Source organism: Sapajus apella, unplaced genomic scaffold (assembly GCF_009761245.1).
Source record: "Sapajus apella isolate SASKATOON/1434 unplaced genomic scaffold, GSC_monkey_1.0 scaffold90, whole genome shotgun sequence".
NCBI classification, from domain to species: Eukaryota; Metazoa; Chordata; class Mammalia; order Primates; family Cebidae; genus Sapajus; species Sapajus apella.
Genome location: NW_022437030.1, coordinates 5,385,847 through 5,406,166, shown reverse-complemented (window position 1 = coordinate 5,406,166; position 20,320 = coordinate 5,385,847). Strand labels below are relative to the sequence as shown.

Genomic DNA, 20,320 nt, shown 5'->3' with positions numbered 1-20,320 from the left:
TTGTGAGCCGCACTTCAAACTCTGGTCAAATGTGATAGTCTCCCTTGGGAAGCTCCCGCCCACCCTGAGACCAGAGTGGGCACTTCTTCCTATCCCTCCCACCATCTCCTCCTCCTCCTCCAATACAGGCCAGACTCTAAAGAATAGCAAATAAAGTAGACTGTTCTGAAGGTTTTATAGAAAGATCAGCAAGTCATGTTGATCACTCTCCAGCAAAAGCAACATTTTCTTGTTTTTCAATTATTTTTTAGTTTCTCCTTATCTGCTTCGTTGCCTTTTTCTCCTTTCTCTTTTCCCCATACAGCCTTTCAGACTTTTCTGTATACGTTAGAATGATTAAATGTCTTCTTCACTTTGGAAATCTTACTCTGAATAACAAAGTCCTTGTAGATTACTGAACAAGGCCATTGACTGTTCCTCAGACATGCCTTTGGAAGCACCAGCCGAGATCACCACACCAGGAAATCTGCTGGTTTATAGGAATATAGCAAAATTTGAATAAGAATAAATCCAAGTAAAATTTTGGTACTTCATCCCAGAAATCCAAAATAATGGTACCTCATTGCATCTTGATGTTCTACTGGGTCATAATTAAAGTAGAATGCCTGATAGTTTGTGGGCTCCCCTTTCTCTCTCTCCTTCCTCTGATATCCCTAACTTATCTGAAAGTCTAATTATAGTTCAAGGGTAGAATTTCATCTTTGTTTTGATATGAAGTCACATTTACTTAGAATTTATAATCAGAGGCTTCAAGTAGCTGGTGGTAGCTCTTCTGTGTAGCTAAGATTGTATTACTTTATGTATGAAATTTAAATCTTTAATCCTTCTGGATTTTACTTTGGTAATGTGGCAACATATCTTAAATTTAAGATACATCCAAAGCTCTTGTCACAGAAATCTTTCTTATAGGAATCTCCTCTAATGTAACAAAGGCTGGACTTCAATAAACTATAGTGTTTATCACATTATTTGTCAAGGCAAAAACAAAAGAAAGCACAGGAATGTTCATTAATGAGGGAGACACTGAATAAAATCTGGAATAATCCTCTTATGGAAAACTAAATGTTTCCTAAAATGGATAAGTTAAGTCTCTCTCTCTCTTGACCCAGGGGACTGTTGATAATGCGTTGTCATGTGAGAAAGGCATAAAATGACAATAACAACTCTAAATGCCTTATATCAATGTTTATTTTTTAAATGTAAAAAGAGGTGGCTGGGCGCAGTGGCTCACACCTGTAATCCCAGCACTTTGGGAAGCTGAGGCGGGCAGATTACTTGAGGTTAGGAGTTCGAGACCAGCCTGGCCAACATGGTGAAACCCTGTCTCCATTAAAAACACAAAAAATATTCAGGCATGGCGGCAGGCATCTGTAATCCTAGCTACTAGGGAGGCTGAGGCAGAAGAATCGCTTGAACCCAGGGGGCAGAAGTTGCAGTGAGCCGAGATCATGCCACTGCACTCCAGCCTGGGTAACAGAGTAAAAGTCTCAAAAAAAAAAAAAAAAGATATAACTAGAAAGACACCAGACTGGTATATTATTTACTATTGTGGGGGATAGAAGTATGATTAACATTTTCTTTACATGGTTTTATATTATTTCACTGGTTTCAAGGATTGTGGTAGACACATGCCAATTTTGTAACTTGACAAAAGATTTCATCTGACAAAAAGATTTTTAAAAATAAAACAAGTAGACAAGTAAAACTATTATTTCTCTATTTGAAAACTGTGGTGTCAGATATTTTGGGAGCTGCACACACGTAAAGAGAACAGTATATTGTAGTGTTCTGCGCATAGTCAATTTGGGCGAGAGCTGGTGAGATAAAGTCCCCCTTGCACTTATTTCCCTGGTGGCTCACCTTTCTCTTACCCACTGAGGGTTAAGATAGATAGCTCTAACCAAACAGATTCATAGCAAATTTTTAACCTCTCTTCTTTCCACTGCATTCTGACTTTGAGTTATTGCTATACTTTTTAGAAATTAATAAAAGGACTAGACTTGGTGGGTTCATGACCCACGTTTGAGTTGAGTGTTCCAGTACTGTCTATGACCTTGGATAAGTAACTACTAATCTTGGATTTGTCAGCTATGGAGTGGACCCAGAAATTCCTTTTCTGCAGAACTCACCCAGAACAGTAGTAGGAGATTTATGTAATGCATAAGGGTTGTAAAAATACTTTATAGTTTTTACAAATTTGGAATTTAACTACTAGTCTCAATTATCTATGATGATTTATCATACAAATTATTGATTTGTATGATTACCTTCTTTTTGAAAAAAAAAGTTACTGTTTTCCTAGATGAGGGTCCCAGTAGAAAACAGTGTTTGCTTTTTGGTCTTTCTGTGTCTGGTGCTTGTGTAACAGAGGGCAGTATTCAGGATGGTTGGTGTCAGAGGAAACTCTACAAACCCATAGAAGAAAATTTCAGGCCTCTTGTCTATTGGGTGAAGATTAAGTGTTCCCATGGTCTCCTCTGTTACAGCAGTCAACAAGCCCATGATAGAAACAAAACCACTAACTAGTCAACTCTGGCTTCATTTTTGCTGTATCTATTGTCCACTGGATAACAACAAGAAAATAATCCCTTTCTGTAATATTTTCAGTTTTTCCTTAGATGTGCAATCTGTTTTTTGTTTCTTTATTTCATCTTTGGTTAAGCATCCTAGCTTATACAATTGCTCCGTCTTTAAAGATATAGTTAGAGGCATTGCCTTAATAACAGGAATATCTACATATTAAAACAGGCATCTTGGAAAGCATGAGTGCATTTTTTAGAATCTATTAATAATCAATGTTAATCTATTATCTTCAGGTAAGTAATCACTTATACACATATTCTCTTATTCAATCCTCAAAACAGAGGCTCAGAGGGAGTGCCTAATTTGCCCGAGGTCACATTGTTAGTGAGTGACAGAATCAAGACCACAGTCATTCTTTTTAGATGAACAACCTAAACTATTTTAACACAGAGTTAAAGAAATAATCACTGACTGAATTAATGATTCTATCAACTAGACCCAACAGACAACTAGCTTAACCAATGTCTACCCCATATAAGCCAAGGAGACTTCTTTTATCTGGGACTTCTCAGATAAGCTAATAGAAATTCTATAATTCAATTATTCTTATAATTGTTAGTTGAACTTAGTCAGTCATGGAACTCTGTTGAAGACCATTTCAGGGGAATAGGTTCTAAACCACATGCTTTGGGAAATGCTGCTCCAGCTAGAGTCAGACTCTTGTATCGGCTACCCTCTTCCTCCCTCTCTCCTTCAACTCTAGAGACCCTTGCTTAGCTCCTGTAACAGGCAGCACTTAAATATAGCTTCTTTTCTCTTTTGGGTACACAAGTTATTAATTAATTTTAGTTGTAAAGAAATGAGCATTGACAACTGTCCTTTGTGCTTGCGATCTGGTGTTCTTTTGTTAAAAAGCACTGAGGCCTATTGTTCTAACGCTTCTCATGTTCACATTGAATTGTTGGTGACAAAACGTATTTGTCGTCTTCCATCCAGATTTTAAGTTCTGTTACTGGAGTTTTGGGCAGTTGCCATTCTGAGGAGGAGAAGAAGAGCATTGCTCTGCCAAAGGTATGCTTGAACAAGGCAGCTAAACATGACCAGACCTGTCTCCCCTTAGCCTTCTGTGTTTCATGTGGAGTTTTCAGCACACATGCAAATCATGGTGGGTGTAGAAATTGTTTACTGCCTGGATATTAATTTTCTCCCTATAGAAAAAGAAGCTGGGAGATGAATCAGAGTGGTTACCCAGCACAGAGAATGTTGTCTGCATTCATCCATCTTCCATTCAATCTCCCTTCAGAAAGACATTATGGGTGATCCCCACTCTTTCGACTGCAAGTATCACCAGTGACAGCTTTGCAAGTGGCCTTAGCAGGTTGTCAGGAAACTAATCAATGTAGCTTTTCACAAAGGAATCTGCTTGATCAATATCACCAAGGAAGCCCAGACCTAACAAACAGATCACATAAGAGTTTTCATGATCAATAGAAGTTACAGAGAGTAAATTATTGGGTGTATTTCAATGAACATATTATAAATGCTTCTTGCTGATAGCTCTTTCTCTGGGAGCTACAGTAATATGCCAAAAGTGATAGAAGAGACAGTGTGTGCCCTGTCAGGCAGACCCCTAGGGACATGTTCTCAACATGGAACATACATACACAATTAGTTGAGAAGATACAACTCTGGTTTTGAAGGAAAACTGGTTTTAATATTTGTCACCCTACCACCAAGTAGATAATAAATTCTTGACGAATGGGATTATTTTGGTATCCCAGTATCATGGATATAGGCATATCAGTTATATTCTTGATGAGTTGACCATTATTCCCCACACTTCTCAGAAACTATTGCTACTTCTATGTCATCCCTGCCATTTTCACCCTCTGCCTTTTCCCCCACTACCCTTGGGGAAACCCCAATTCTAAGTGTAAACTTTCCTAACACATACTGTGGAAGTGTGACATTAGGAAATGCTGAAATCTCTGGATATAAAACTTAAGGCATAGCTGTGCCATATAATATATTGAGACATTACCAAACTTTTCTCTTCCTGGTGTTTATGTCTCTATCAGGTATCTTGCCTCATAAAAAATGATGCAACAACTTTGTGGCTTAAATAACTGTAATTCTGTTTGCTCATAATCCTGTGGGTAAGCATTATATGCTGGGCTCAGCAATGGGTTTTTCTGCTGGTCTTCCCTGGAGTGGCTCATGCGTCTTCAGTGATTTTGTGGCTTAATTGGGTTGAAGTTCAAGATGACCTCACCCCATGCCAGGCAGTTGGTCCTGGTCATCAGCTGAGTTTCTCTCTTCATGCATTCTCTCTTCTCCAGGGAGACTAGCTTGGCTTCTTTCACATCATGGCACTGCATGCCAAGAGAATGAAAGTGAAAGCTGAAAGGACTTGGGAGGTCTCACCTTGAGAATCACACAATATCAATTCCTCTCCATTCTGTTGGCCACAGTAAAACACAGGATCAGCCCAGATTCAAAAGGGGCTGGGAAATAGATTCTACCTCTTGTTGGGGGAGCAGCAAAGTCACATTGCAAAGGGACAGGATAAAAGGATGGAAAGGTTTACTGTGGCCCTTTTCACAAAAAGTATCTACCACAATTTTCCTGTATTGTCCCCCTACCCAACCTAAACACATCATCCCACTTCATTCGAGAAGCTAGGTTTTCTCTGCTTCAAAAGGAGCCATAGAAGAGAAGAAATGAAAGAGTGGAAAGCAGAGAAGAAAAGTAAGTGTCTTCCAGGTTTTTGTTTTAAAGGACTAAACCTTTAGGATGTGGGAGAAACAACGCAAAGAGAAAAATGTTAGGAAGAAGTGTACTGAGTCAGCTTCTCCATAGATGAGGTAAAATTTCCTTGGTCTGGGAATGGAGGTGAGGATCAGGGAGGACACAGAGGGGAGGATTTGGATAACTCAAGGAGGGGCCTGAAACAGGCTTGCAGAGATGACATGCTCCAATGTCATGGAAGAAGCAAAATAAATCTCACAATATTAAGCTTGTCTCAAGTAGCCTGAGAGCCACCCATCCTGAAGGAGGCATGAGTCAAAGGGAAAATCAAGACCTATGTGGAACAGTGGCCAAAAAGCAGAAGGTGGCTGGTGTCTCAAAGGATTCCTGCATGAACAAAAAAGACAGAGCCAGATGCCTCTCTTTCCTCTTACTTCCATGCTGTCAATAGCTTCAAACTACTTATTCCCAGTCAACCCCTCAAACCTTCCCCAGGTTAAGGAGAAGAGGAAGAGTCAAGATGATGGAAATTATATTCCCACTGCTTGAGTGAATAAAGGGCTGAATGTCTGCATATTTTGGAGGATTTTATGATCAGATCTCTTGAAGCTGTGCTGTCAGAGTCTTATCAAGCATGAGGTCAGTGGAATTCTGGGTAAATACCTCTAAGGAGAACTCCTTTTTGAAGGGAACTCTTGGTCTTCTAAGAACTAAGGCTGAGTGATATGCTTTTTTTCTTCCCATTTAAGTGAAGAAGACACCCAAATTTTGTGTCCCAGAACCCAAACATAAATTTTCCCTGCATATGATGATGAAGCAGATAGTTTATCTTGTGACAACTGATCCAGCAGTTCTGTTCAATATACTTTGTCCATACTCAACATTCTTAAATTAAAATAATATTTTTGAGCACCTATTATGGGCCACGTGCTGTGGAAGATACAATGGTGAGCAAAAAGAGACTCTGTCCTTGCCCTTTTGGAGCTTAGAAGGTCCAAGAAATACCCCTCAATGGAATCTCTTTATAGGTTACATAGTCAAGGAGACAGCTATATGACCCTAAGTGATTCTGTGTAACTCCTGGGAGGGAGGCAACATGGCATAACCGTAAGGGCGTCTTTAGAACTCTCCTGACAATGATCTTCCCTGGGACAAGCCAGATCAAACTGGCTCAGCTCTGGCAAATATTTTCTATGTATATCCAAAAAGAAAACAAGTAATTACCATGACCTACCATGGTTAAACACTGTGCTATAGGATTTACCTGTATTATATCCCTTAGCCTCTTCAATACATCTGACTTTCCAATTCTGTGCCCCATCTGCAAGAGTCCACTCGGAAATTACTCAAAGTAATGAACATTTCTTTTTTTCCTTTCATCCTAGAATAAATAAACACAATTTTCCTACTTGTTAACATTTCTTAATTTATTATCTCTTAGCTGTGATAAAAGCTCATCTGATAAACTAAGGCGATGTCAAATGGATAATTATAACCCCAAGATGAAAACAATTATACTTTTATACTCTGTAGGAAATTAAGGTATGAATACCATTAATAATAATCCAAGAACAGAAACAAGAATATTACAGAGATTTGGGAATTTAGTATCAATTTATCAGTATATTTTTATGACCCCTGATTAGCCATATCCCAAGTAAGATGAGAACTTATAACTTTATTTTCTTCTTTAACTTTGAGAGAAATCTAGCAGTCAGCTGGAGAAAAAGTATACACCAGCATTTATGAATGAGCACACAGCTCTCTCTCATTGATCATTTCTCTTCTAGCATCCTCTGAGAGACATACATATATACTTCTGGGGACAAAAATCTTTCCTCTGACAATGAACAATCTGTAGTCACATCCTGGTTAAGCCTAGCCAAACTCAAAGATTGGTTAGATATCAGATAAGAGCTTGGAGGGCAACTTGAAATTTCTAAGGGATGTAAAATATCCTCTAGATCTCAAACAACTCAAAATAACAAAAGAAAAAAAAATCATTAATCTGTTTGCCTGTCACCAGAAAAGCAACCTTTGAAAGTTTACAATAGTTTGATTTTTTCAAATAGTAATTCAAGAAAAGAAGTCCTTGAAAGTGCCAGTTTAAAAATTTGTTTGCCATTAACCTGAGGGTAAGCACCTGGGGAGGGGGGAGGTTTCTGCTGCTGACATTCTTTGGGCTTTTATATCTATTGGCATTGGACAGCTAAATGAAGTTAATGGCTAACACTGAGGTTGGCAATGAGAAAGCAATGCTCTTATGAGGGTTTAGTTCCACACTGAAACATGCTTAAACTGTTTCAAGGTGTCAACAACATTTGAATATTTCTAGGACATTAAGTACTTTGACCTATTGATAAGCTGAACTCCTCTACCTGCATATCATATGGAAAAATTCTGTTCTGAAAGAAGTCAAACCTATGCCTATTGATTGGCTGAATGGCCAGAATCAAGGCTACTGCTAAATCTCAGGCTGCACAAGGCTTGTAGTGACACATGCATAAGTTCGAATTCCAGCTTCACCTCTTTCTGGGTATTTCATATTTTACAAATTACTTACCCTTTCTGACCCAGTTCTTTTTGGTCTGGAAGGTGAAAAAAATAATAATGATCACTTCATAAAACTGTTGTGAGAATAAAATTGCCTTCTTAAATGGAGTAATATCAGAAAAATGGTGAAATATAAGTTTTCCCTGTCATCTTCATACAGAAAGATTTTTAGCAACAATTCATGGACAAGAGCACATTTGTGGGAGTATAGAAGTCCAGTGGAAAAGTTTAGCACACTATTAAAGCAAAAAACTTCAAGAATAGATATATTGAAGAACATAAGAAGAACAGTTTTACTTTATCTGTATCACCTCTCTCAAGGCGGCACAGATCAGTGCGAAGAGAGACTCCCTTGGCCTGCAGTTTTTCCCAGGGAGGAAAGTCAGAATGCAGTGAGTAAGCATCTAGCTTTTTCAGCTTTGCAGGACACTGCCCTCAACGACCATTTATTTCTTGTCCCGCCCAGAATACTGAAGGGACTGGCATGGCAGAGTGATTTAGAGAGGTTAGCAATAGGGAAGAGAGGCTGGTTCTCAGTGCAGCCAGGACTCAGAAGTCAACAAAGGTCTGTGGATCACAAACTCCATTAGGAAGCTTGCCCACAAGTCTCTTAGAATGTCTTGCTGGCCAACCCCATCAACTGGCGCACAAAGACCCCCAATGCTCTATGTGTCTCACACATGGCTTCCCCTGTGGCCAGCTCATTGAATGCACCCCTACAGATAGCAAGCATGAGCTTTTTCAGATAGGTTGTTAAAGCAATCTTGTGCATAAAGACAAAGCTGGAGTCATCACACATTCTGATTTCAAATTATATTACAAACCTACAGTAATCAAAATACTATAAAACTGGCATAACAAAGGAAGCCAGACCAATAGAACAAAATAGAGAACCTAAAAATAAACCCAGGCATATGTAATCAATTAATCTTTGAGAAAGCACCAAAAACACACAGTGGGAAAACAATAGTCTGTACAAAGTTGTTGGGAAAACTAGACATTCACATGCAGAAGAATGAAATTGGACCATTATCTGATATCACAAACAAAATTCAACTCTAAATAAGTTAAAGACTTAAATGTAAGATTCTTAGAAGAAAACATAGGGGAAATCTCCTTGATATTGGTCTTGGCAATGACATTTTTTGAATATGACACAAGAATCACAAGAAACAAAAACAAGAGGGACTAAATAAAATTAAAAATTACTGCACAGCAAAGGAAGCAATAAACAAAATGAAATGGTAACCTATGTAATAGATGGAAATATTTGCAAACCATATATCCAATAAGAATTAATATCCAAAATATATAAGATATTCAAGCAATTAAATAGCAAAATTACAGATAGCTCAATTTAAAAATGAGAAAGAACCTGGAGAGGCATTTTTCTTAAGAGGACATACAGATGACTAATAGGCATATGAAAAAGGTGCTCAGCATCACCAATCATCAGGGAAATGCAAATTAAAATCTTACTGAGACATCATCTCATACCTATTAGGATAACAATTATCAAAAAGTCAATAGGTAGCGAGTAAGCTAGGATGCGAAGGAAAAGGAGCCCTTGTGTACTGTTGGTGGGAATGTAAATTAGAACAATCATCATGGAAAACAAGATGGAGGATTCTCAGAAAACTAAAAATAGAATACTATATAATCCAATAATTTGTTTGTGTCTGGGTATTATATCCAAAGGAATTGAAATCAGTATGTTAAAGAGGCATTTGCACTTCCATGTTCATTGCAGCTTTACTCACAATAACTAAGATATGGAAGCAACCTAGGTATCTCTCATTGAAAAAGCAGATAAAGAAAATGGATACTCATTTGAAAACGAATGAAACTCGCTTGAAAGGAATGAAATCTTACCATTTGAAACATCATGAAGCTGGAGGACATTATGCTAAATGAGATAAGGCAGACACAGAAAGACACTGTATGATCGCACATGTTGAGTTGAAAAAAAAAAAAGAACTCACATGAAGAAAGTAGCATGGTAGTTACCAAGGGCAAAGGAGTGGGAGAAATGAGGAAATGCTCTGTAAAGGGTACAAATTTTCAGTTATAAGATGAAAAAGTTTTAGATACCTAATGCACAGCAAATGGCTATAATTAATAATATATGCCTATTGTATACTGGAGATTTGCTTAGAGAGTAGATATTAAGTGTTTTTACTATAAAAAAAGATAACCAAGTGGGATTGTGAGATGGTAGGCATGCTAATGAGCTTGTTTTTGCAATCATTACATAATGCATGCATAGTTCAAAACATTATATTGTACATCTTAAATACATACAATTTTATTTGTCAATCAAACCTCAATAAAGCTAGAAAAAAACCAAAGCCTTAAATAAAGAAATAAACCTTCACATTTATAGTTAATTAATTTTTGACCAGGGTACCAAGATAATTTAATGGGGAAACACAGTATTTTCAATGAATGGTGCTGGGAAAACTGAACATTTACAGATAAAAGAATAAGGTTCGATTTTTACTCATACTATACACAAAAAGTAACTCAATATCTAAACATAAGGGTGAAAATTATAAAACTGCTAGAGGAAAATACGGAAGTAAATCTTCATGTTCTGTGATTAGGCAGAGCTTTCTTAGCTATGGTGTCAAAAGCACAAGGAAAAAGAAAATAGATAAATTGGACTTCATCAACATTAAATTCTGTCCTCTTCAAAGCACACAGTCAAGAAAGTGAAAAGACATCCACAGAATTGTAGAACAGTTGAAAATCAAATATCTGATAAAAAATCATGTTAGAGTATAGAAAGAACATACACAAGTCCATAATAAAAAGACAGTCCAGTTTAAGAATGGGCAAAGAACTTGAATATATATTTCTCCAAAGAAGAAAAACAAATGGCCAGTAAGTGCTTACAAAGTTGTGCATCATCATTTGCCATCAGAGAAATGCTCTTCAAAACCGTAATAAGATACCGCTTCACATGCACTAAGAAGGCTATAATAAAAAGGTAATAACAAGTATTAGATTAGTTGTGGAGAATTGGAGCTCTCATGTAGTGCTGGTGGAAATGTGAAATGGTATAGTCACTTTATTTGAATATTTGAATAACTAATGCTACAGTCACTTTAATTATTTGAATAACTATTCAAAAGTTAAGCATGGAGATACCACATGACCTAGAAATCCCACTCTTAGATATACCCAAGAGAAACTTATGTCCACACAAAAATTTCTACACCAATATTTATAACAGCATTATTCATAATAGGCAAAACCAGAAACATCTCAGATATCTAGCAACTGATGAATGAATAAACCAAATTGTTGTATCTGTATAATAGAATATTATTCATCAAAAAAAGAGAAATGAAGTACTGATATATGCTACAACATAGAGGAAGCCTGAAAACATGCTATGTGTAAAAAGCCAGTTATAGAAAACCACATACTGTATGCTTTTTTTTTTTTTTTTTTGAGATGGAATCTCACTCTGTCACTCAAGCTAGAGTGCAGTGGTACAATTGTGGCTCAATGCAACCTCCACCTCCTAGGTTCAATTGTTTCTCCTGCCTCAGCCTCCCAAGTAAGTGGGATTACAGGTGTGCACCACCACGCCCAGCTAACTTTTGTATTTTTAGTAGAGAAAGGATTTCACCATGTTGGCCAGGCTGGTCTCGAACTCCTGACCTCCAGTGATTTGCCTACCTTGGCTCCCACAAAGTGCTGGGATTACATATGTGAGCCACCATGCCTGGCCTGTATGATTTCCAGAATAGCAAAACTGTAGAGGAGATTAGTGGTTGCCTAGGTCTGGATGAAAGTGGGGGGGAAGTGATTGCTGCAGGTGTGGGGTTTCATTTGAAGAAGATAAAGATGTTCTAAAATTGTGCGGACAATTGCACAGCTCTCTGAAAGCCACCAAAACCACTGAGTTACATACTTTAAATGAATAATTGGGTGGTATGTTAATTATATCTGAATAAAACTATTGCATTAAAAAAACCTGACTTCTGCAGGCACTGAACACTGTGTGGTGGGTACCTGGGTAGAATCCCAGTAGGGAAGGGGAATGAACTTGAATAAGAAAAAAATACCTCTGCTAACTTCTACCTATTACAATTGTAATCTGTGATGAAATGTTTATAACAAACTGCAATGGTACTAATGGTACCTGTGATTCTATTCACCAATAGAAATCCCTGATATTTTCATTTTATATTGCAGTTGTCTCAGGGATTTGAGAACATTTATTTATGCTCAATGGCATTTCAAAATTAAAGTAGCTATTAGATTAACTGGTAGATGTTATTAGTTAATGTTACTGGCCCATGTGTTACCGGTGACAGGCTCATTTAGGTAAGGGGTGAAAGGGAAATACAACTTGCCTCTTGCATGGTCTGTCTGCATGAGGCAGGAACTTCTTCAAAGAACCAGCCTCCCAATCAGGACTGGCAAGCTTTCTCTCTTTCTATTTCTCTTTGCTGTCTGTGACTATTAGCCACCTCAGATTCAAGGCAAAAGCAGAAAGCAAGAGCCCTACTTTAGTTTTCTGGCATAAGCAACGTTGTTCAATCTATTTTTAATCTCTACAAGAAGGAATTGAAGCAGGAATCATAATCCCAATTAGCTACTCTTTATTCTATTTAGAATTATGTGAGCAAGATCTTCATAAAAAAAGAGAAGTTAGTCATCTTATCCAGGTCTCACACCTCTATTACAAACCTTCTATTAATATCTCAATGTCAGATAATCCCTCCAGTAAGAGGTTAACATTTAATGAGCACCTACTACAGCCTAAGGAAATATGTATTAAGCAAGTCATATATATATTATCCTGTCTGATACACTCAGCTGAAATATGGACATTAATACTCTGTATTAGTAGTACAGATGACAGAATTGGGATGTAGAGAAATTTATACCAACATAATTGACGAAGTTCACCCAGCTAATAAATGGAAAATCTTGGGTTCAGACACAGGCTCCTCTGACTCCAAGTTTTGTGTTGCTTCTAGTTTCCGTAAAGTCAAATAGAACAAACAAGTTTTACTTCCCATTTTGGATTCTTAATAGGCCACGTGATATATTTATCATAATATGTCATGGGGAAAAAATCCCCCACCTCTACAAAAATGACAGAAATAATGTTTTTTCTGTATGTTTTCCTTCTGGTGCTGGGGGGAGAAATTCTTTTTCTGAAGCACATTTTTTGCTTCCATGATTACTTGGACATATTTTTAAAAATACCTGCACTGTCAGTTAGAGTTGAGTTTTTTCTTGCTGATGAATGAATGCTGATATAAGCCTTCTGCTGGAAACTGTTCTTGGACACTAGAAAGTTTTGCTAATGGAAACCCTGCTTTTGGCTCCTCTTTTACTATGAGCCATCTCAGTAAGTGGTCCCATCATTTGTCCAGTTGGACAAGCCAGCAATATGGAAGCCTCCTCCTGTTTCACTGCTCGTAGTCTATCACCAAAGTCCCATCAATTCCAACCTCCCAGATAGACCTCAAAGATGTCCACTACTTCCTGTTTCTGCCACCACCACTATAGCAAAACTATCATGATATCTTGCCTGGGCCATGCAATAAATCCTTCCTTTTAGATCCTGCAGTAACTTGCCTTTGCTCTTAGGATGGTATCACCTCTTCTTAATGTGGCAAATAAAGCTCCTTACTTTTGACCCTAAATACTGCCCTGTCTTGTGTTACACAATATGCTCTTATTGCCAGTTTCATTGACCTTCTTTATGAATCAGGATATGGTACGTTAAGCTGAAGCAACAAGGAGCCCCCAAATCTCAGCATCTTAAAATTTTTGCACAAAGGCTCATTTATTGCTCACAATACATATCTAGTGTGTATTAGCAGTGGCACGCTGCAGGGGTGCGTGCACACTATAAGAAAGCATAGCCAATTGCATGCTAGCTCTTGAGGTTTCCATGCAGGCATGTTGTTCATGTGCACACATGTATGTTCATATTCCATTGGCTAGAACAAGTCACATGTTTACATCTACTTTCATGGAGGCAGGGAATTGCGATCCCAGCATGTACTCAGGTACCCAGGAGGACACAGAACCAGCCTCAGGGCATCGCACCTGCTTCCTTCTTCCACAGGCCTTTGAACAGGCTGATTCCTCTGCCTGAAATGCCTTTTTAAATTCTTTTATGTTTTCAATGTTGACTATATTTAAAGAATACCCTGCATTCCTTGATGAAACTCCTGTATTATTCTCTGTATCTAAGATCAAGCTTAGGGAAACCTTCCTTAACTGGGTCAAAATATCCATATTATAAGCTCTTATAGCAACATATACAGGTATAAAACTTGCCATGATTGCAATTTTATCTTTGTTTGAATGAGTGTTTGATAAGTATCTGTCTCCCATATAAGACTGTAAGTTCTTTGAAGACAGTGACTATGTTGGCTTTTGCTCACTGCTGTTATAACAACAAAAAACAATACCTATTGCAAGCCAAGCGTAGTTCTAAGTACTTTGCCTGGCACGTGACTCTTTCATATTTACAATATGAGCTAACTCATTTATATTTACAATAACCCGATGAGGCAGATATGATTATTACTGCATTTTATATATAAAAAAACTGAGGCACAGAACTTGTCCAGGTTCACGTAGTTAGTAAGTGATGTGAAGCCAGGCCTCTGATATAAGCCTCTGACACCAGAATCATGCTCTTAACCACTGCAGTTTACAAGCATCTAGACATCCCATGGTGCCAAAAGAGGTGTTCGGTAAATATCTTTTGAATGGCCTGATGAAGGTTTAAACCAGTATTCTATGATACACATTCAGGAAAAGACTACCATGGGGTGATTTCTCTGCAATGTAAAAGCTGGAAATTTCCTTAATGATCACCTGGTTCAACTTTCTTCTTTTATGGACAGGGAAATCACAGCTCAGAGTTAAGTTTGCTGCAGAGCTGGGTCTCCTATCTGTCTTGCTTGGCAGGAATGGCACATCGGCTGGCGTCTCTCAGAGCCACACTTTTCTTATTTCATTAGGCAACAAGGTAGAAAATGGCACCAGTGGGGATTTCTTCTAGTAGACCAATGCAAACTTTTGTGTATGTGAATGATTCGAGTGCAGGGAGTGAAAGTGACTTTTACCTTCTCCTCTCTGTTCTGAAATTAGATTTTCTAGGACAGAAAAAAAAAAAATGCCAAAGGTAATGAAATCTCCACGGTTACACACACAGTTTAAATTAACAGTGTGAGTCAGTGTTTCAGAATAGAAATAGCAACAAAACCTGTCATCCTGGGAAAAAGTGACTGAATTAACTGTATGTGCACTGCCACCAGAGACCTGTGAAAATTAAACCCCAAAGAGACTGTGGCAGAATTTGTATCTGTTTACCTGGGTAGCTGGTTCAGTGGGGTATGTGGTGGTGATGGTTGAGAACCTTTGATTTCCTAACCCACTGTGGAGTTCTAGACGCTTGTTACCCATCTCTTGGAGGCACAAAGTGCCTCATGGATGAGGAAACATGCTAATTATCACCTCCATAATTCTCTCTCCTGGCATCCAAGTCCTTAGCAAACTCCATTTACCCAGCTCTCTGAGAAGGGAGAAGATATGTAATAGGTTTTGGCTAAATATTTCCAGAGAAAGGAGTAGATCAGGTGTGCAGAAGGCAAATATCTTTATGAGACTTACTTATTTTCTCTCCAAGGAAAAAAGAGCACCAATATCTAGCTTATTAGAGATGCTTTGAACCCTGAGAAGCTGAAGAGTCTCCCCTCTGGAGAGGACTGGGTCTCTTGTTTCAGAAAATTGCAGCAACATGGAAGAATGGGGAGACCTGAACTTGTCATGAGGGTAGAAGATGATCAGTTTCCATAACTTGGGCAATGACCTCAACTAGGACAGTTAAATGAAATCACATATGTGTGTTCTTTCTTTCTTGTAATTGGTCAGTGCTAATTTTTGAAGAAAGTTCTTTCAAGCAGCCATCCAGAATCTGGTGCAGAAACAGTAAGAGCATTAATCATTATTTGAGACTGCAGATGATTTCATCCTATGAAGAGCTAGCCTAGGAAGAGTTTCTCTGAAGCCCTCTGAGGTAGGCAGGGCAAGAAATGACCATCCTATTATACAGAGGAGAAAACAGGACTTTAGCAATAATGGCTATGAGCACTTCCTGTAAGTCTGCTGCTGTCCAGGGCATTCTCTATATAGGACGCATTTTGAACTTTTACAGATGAGGAAACTGAGGCCAAGAAAGGATAGGCCTTTTTCCCTAAGACATACAGATAAGGATGTAGTAAAGCCAAATTTCTAGACCAGGACTTTTAGACCGCAGTTCACACTCTTAAAGACCCCAACTATCTTATATTATCCTAAGGTCACATAGCCACCAGTGGTGGGTCTGGAAGGTGAACCCAAGTGCTTGACTCCCACCCCTCTAGTATTTCTCCATTGCTTTATTTTCCCAGTATGGTCTCCGCCCTCCTGAATTCCCCCTTAGCAAAATGACATCTGGAGAAGTTGTGCTGGCTGCCACTTCAAGGAGGCTGAGTGGTGGGCATGGGTTCTCAACCACTCCCTATCAACATAGAAGGAAATTGTTTCCAGTAAAAGCCTTAAATCTGTGGTGATGAGAACATTCTAGCTCACTTGAATGCCATGATCTCACCTAGGCTGGGCTACCTGGAATCACAGATTCACTGGGCAAAGACAAACCATTTAAAAATGCAGGTCCTCCCATTAGTAGAGCCTACAGAGTCTACAGAAATTGGGCTCATTTACTGCATGCTGGGCAGGGAATAGCCACTCATACTGAGCACTTGGGAGGGACCAGTCCCCACACTAAGCACGTGGTCTGCATTAGCTTAGGGTAGTATTGTTGTCTTTACCTAAAAGATAAAAAAGCTGAGATTCAGAGAGGCTAGTGTGCTCCAAGTCACACAGCTGGAAAGGCCAGCTAAGATTTGAACTCTAATTTCTGTGGCTCCCAGAATCTAGTCACCAAGAGGCATCCTCTGTTGTCTACTAAGCCAGGCTGCCTGCCAGAATCAGAAGAGGAACCTCCGTCTGGGGTTCACATTATGAAAAAGAAGTAAGAGAAGAAAGGCAGGGCCAATGGGAACAGAATACAAGTCAATTCCAGGAGGCTGATGTTAATGCCCACGAGGGTCTCTGAAGTTTTGCTGCAATCAAGAAATACAAATTGACAGTGGCACAGCCCTCTCTCTGGCAGGACAGTGCAGTATCTGGAGTTTCTTCTTTGTCAATGAGATATTCACCCTCAGGAAAGGCATTTAGCATTCCACATTTTTCTTGAAATGTACAGGTTGAACATTAACATTTTCTTGAAATGTGCCCTACTTATTGATTTAAACGTTTGTAAACATTTACATATTTATATAATTTTTATTGCTATGTAGAATCTTCAGTTCTGTTTGATTTTGCTAATTGCCCAAGTGCCTCCTCTGTACTGGAGTATCAATAATAATAATGATGAAAAGCCTAAAAGTGCATAAGCATTTTCTGTTTCCATCTTCTATTTTACGAATAAAACATTGATGCTCTTTTTAAGTTGGCCATCACTCATCTGGGAGGTTTTGCAGACAATAACAGTTCATTAGTAATATCTGGTGGGGGAAGATATATGATGCTGTAAATATTTAAAATCAAATTTGAAAAAGAAGACAGAGATGAATGCATGGGATGGGGGAGGGGATGAACATGGTGCCCAGGGCAATGGTTTTCACAGCAACTTCCACTGGGGCCCTGCCATTGTCTTCCCTTGTAAGTTCCATGAAAGGGGACTTAGCAATGAAGCTGCACCCAGCAGGGGCCAAAATGGCCTTTGTAGAGTTTAATGGCCATCTGAGCCTGTGTTCCTTCTAAGGGTAGCCCTCTTGATGGGGACTCGTGTACAGGTAATTTATTTGGAAGCGAATTCCAGGGAGCACTGTTAGGGAGTCTCACACGATAGGTAAGGAGAAAAGGCCAATGAAGGATGTTACACATGAGGTATTGCTGTGGATAGGTAGGCTCAATCCCAGTTGCAACCCTCTAAGAAACCACTCCTAGGAGACCTAAGGGGCCAGGAAGTCTTGGTCCATCCTTCTCTAGCTCTTTTCCTAAATTGGTAGAGCGCTGCTTCTGCAAGGGTACTAGCTCCCATTTCCAGCTAGCCCTGAGCTCAGGCCAGTGTAGACTCATCAGGATCTGCAGGTGGAAGCTCTGGACATGTCAGCTCCCGGGTAAGTCTCTGAAATGGGCAAGGACCCATTCAGCTTGGCTACAGTGGGTGTGTCTGAAGTCTAGAGTTCCTTCATTGAGGTGGATGGCAGAGAGAATCCAGCTCACCATTTTTCTTTTGGAACTGCAAACTCCAGGTTCACCTTCCACATCACGTCCAAGAATTCTAGAGAGTAGGAACTGATCATGAATGACAGTCTAGTCCAGCTAGGGAGACTGAAGCCTGGAAAGAACAACTGTGTCAGTAACAGAGACACCACACAATGGCACTCAGCCAGCGGAGGAATGGTTATCAGAGAAGGCTTCCTGTTGTGGTTAGGAGGCAGCCCAGAAATAGCTTTGGGAATGCCATTTCTTCTATTCACTTCCTCTGGGTTATGTTTGGTGGACTCCGACCCTTGCTGGGACTGACTGGGAAATGTTCTCCTTCCAAGCACTTCTTCCATCCCCAAACCCTTTCAAAGAGCTCAGATCCTGCTCTCCAGGCCCCAGATCCATCCTTCCCATCTTGCTTTGTAAAGCTTCCCTGAGGCAGGGTGTGGGGGCTCATGCCTGTAATCCCAGCACTTTGGGAGGCTGAGGTGAGCAGCACAATTGAGCTGTTGAGTTCAACACCAGCCTGGGCAACATGGAGAAACCCCATCTCCAAAAAGAAAAAAAAAATGACAAAAATTAGCCAGACATGGTGGCCCAAGACTATGATGGTCACAGCTACTTTGGAGGCTGAGGTGGGAGGATCCCTTGAGCCCAGAAGGTCAAGGCTGGAGTGAGCTGTGATTGTACCACTGCACTCCAGCCTGGGGAACAGACTGAGACCCTGTCTCAAAAAACCAACCAAAAAATAAAAATAAACTTCCTTAACTTGTTTTATTTCCTTGAATCCCTGTTTAACACACACACACACACACACACACACACACACACACACACACACACACAAAACCCTAATCTGTACTCTGATGCTTTTAACTCAGAAGGGATGAAAATAATATATTTTTCAATGGAGGATTCCTAAAGTTAAACTTTTTTAGCTAAAATAAGTAGATTTCTAAGCACTTCTCCTGCCCTGTTTCACGTGTGTCTATGAAATCACAAAATATCAGAATAGAAGGGAATCTTAGGCTCATCTAAGTCAATGTCTTTGGTTCACAGAGTTGTAAATCAGGGCTTAGAGACAAGATGGGACTTCCTTGAGGTCATGACGAGGTGACTTCATGGCAAGCTGGTAAGAGTCTATCATATATTTATTAAAAGACCTCAGAGCTGGAACAGAACCTTGGAGCAAGTGCCTTTGATCCAGGGCACACAGGAAGTGAGGGAACCAAGTACACATTTCCCACTCTGCCAGAACAGGGCCTGGGTGAACATTTTTGGCACATCTGCCTTTGCTAGAGGACCTGCAAAGAGTTTTACATTGGGCCTTAAATACATTCCTGGTGGCCTTGGTTCCATCTTTACCTTATGATTAAATCTATTTTCAAATTTAGAGACCAGGGAGTTATTTAAATATCTTACATGATGAGATGTTTACGAATGTGAGAAGCCATGGTCATGCCTTCTATTTTTTATGGCTCTGACCATCAACTATCTTCCGGTGTGTAATCAGAAGCTGTCTGCCTATAGCATCTACCCACTGATCTTGTACTTAGAACTGAGATGGGAAGGCAACTCACTCCCTTGACAGCCTTACAAATGTCCACATTGTACCAGATCTAATGCTCCTTGTACAACCTCCCTTTGATTGCCCTCACTTTCCTCTTTATACTTTGACAAATGTCACTTGGCTTCTGAGAATATAGGACTCATAACCGATTACAGAACTCTGGGTCAGTGGTCTGACCAACATAGGGTGGGCAGTCCCTCCTCTTGCCCAGCACCTGAGTGATCTGCAAAAGTAATTTAATTTCTGCATATAAACATGCTAATTTAGCCTCAAATCATCATTTGTATTTGTTTTCAGCAATATCATAGTGACACAAATTTACCTTAAACTCAGTGGAGAACCATAGGCTTTTACTGTTTGGCTGTCAACTCCTAATCACCGCTTTTCCCCATTCTATACTTGGGGAGCTGGCTCTGGGAGCAGAAGTTACATTTTTGGCAGGCCTAAACACATGTTTTTTATGCCAACTGGATGGATTATTGTATAATAACTTCATATTGACATATTTACTACATGTAAATACCATCGTGACAATTGAAAAACAGGATTTGCTATGCCATCAAAAAATCAATCTACAGAGCCAAGCACGGTGGCACATGCCTGTAGTCCCAGCTACTTGGG

The 20,320-nt window shown here is 39.4% G+C and overlaps 1 protein-coding gene across 1 annotated transcript in view; it reads left to right on the top strand.

The window, feature by feature from the left end:
• Positions 1–20,320, top strand: part of CUNH16orf97 (chromosome unknown C16orf97 homolog) — a 40,535-nt gene that overhangs the window by 16,406 nt on the left and 3,809 nt on the right. Inside the window, 2 exon segments of the mRNA XM_032255617.1 lie at positions 12,704–12,712; positions 19,216–19,242. Of these exon segments, the coding sequence (XP_032111508.1) occupies positions 12,704–12,712; positions 19,216–19,242 (36 nt within the window).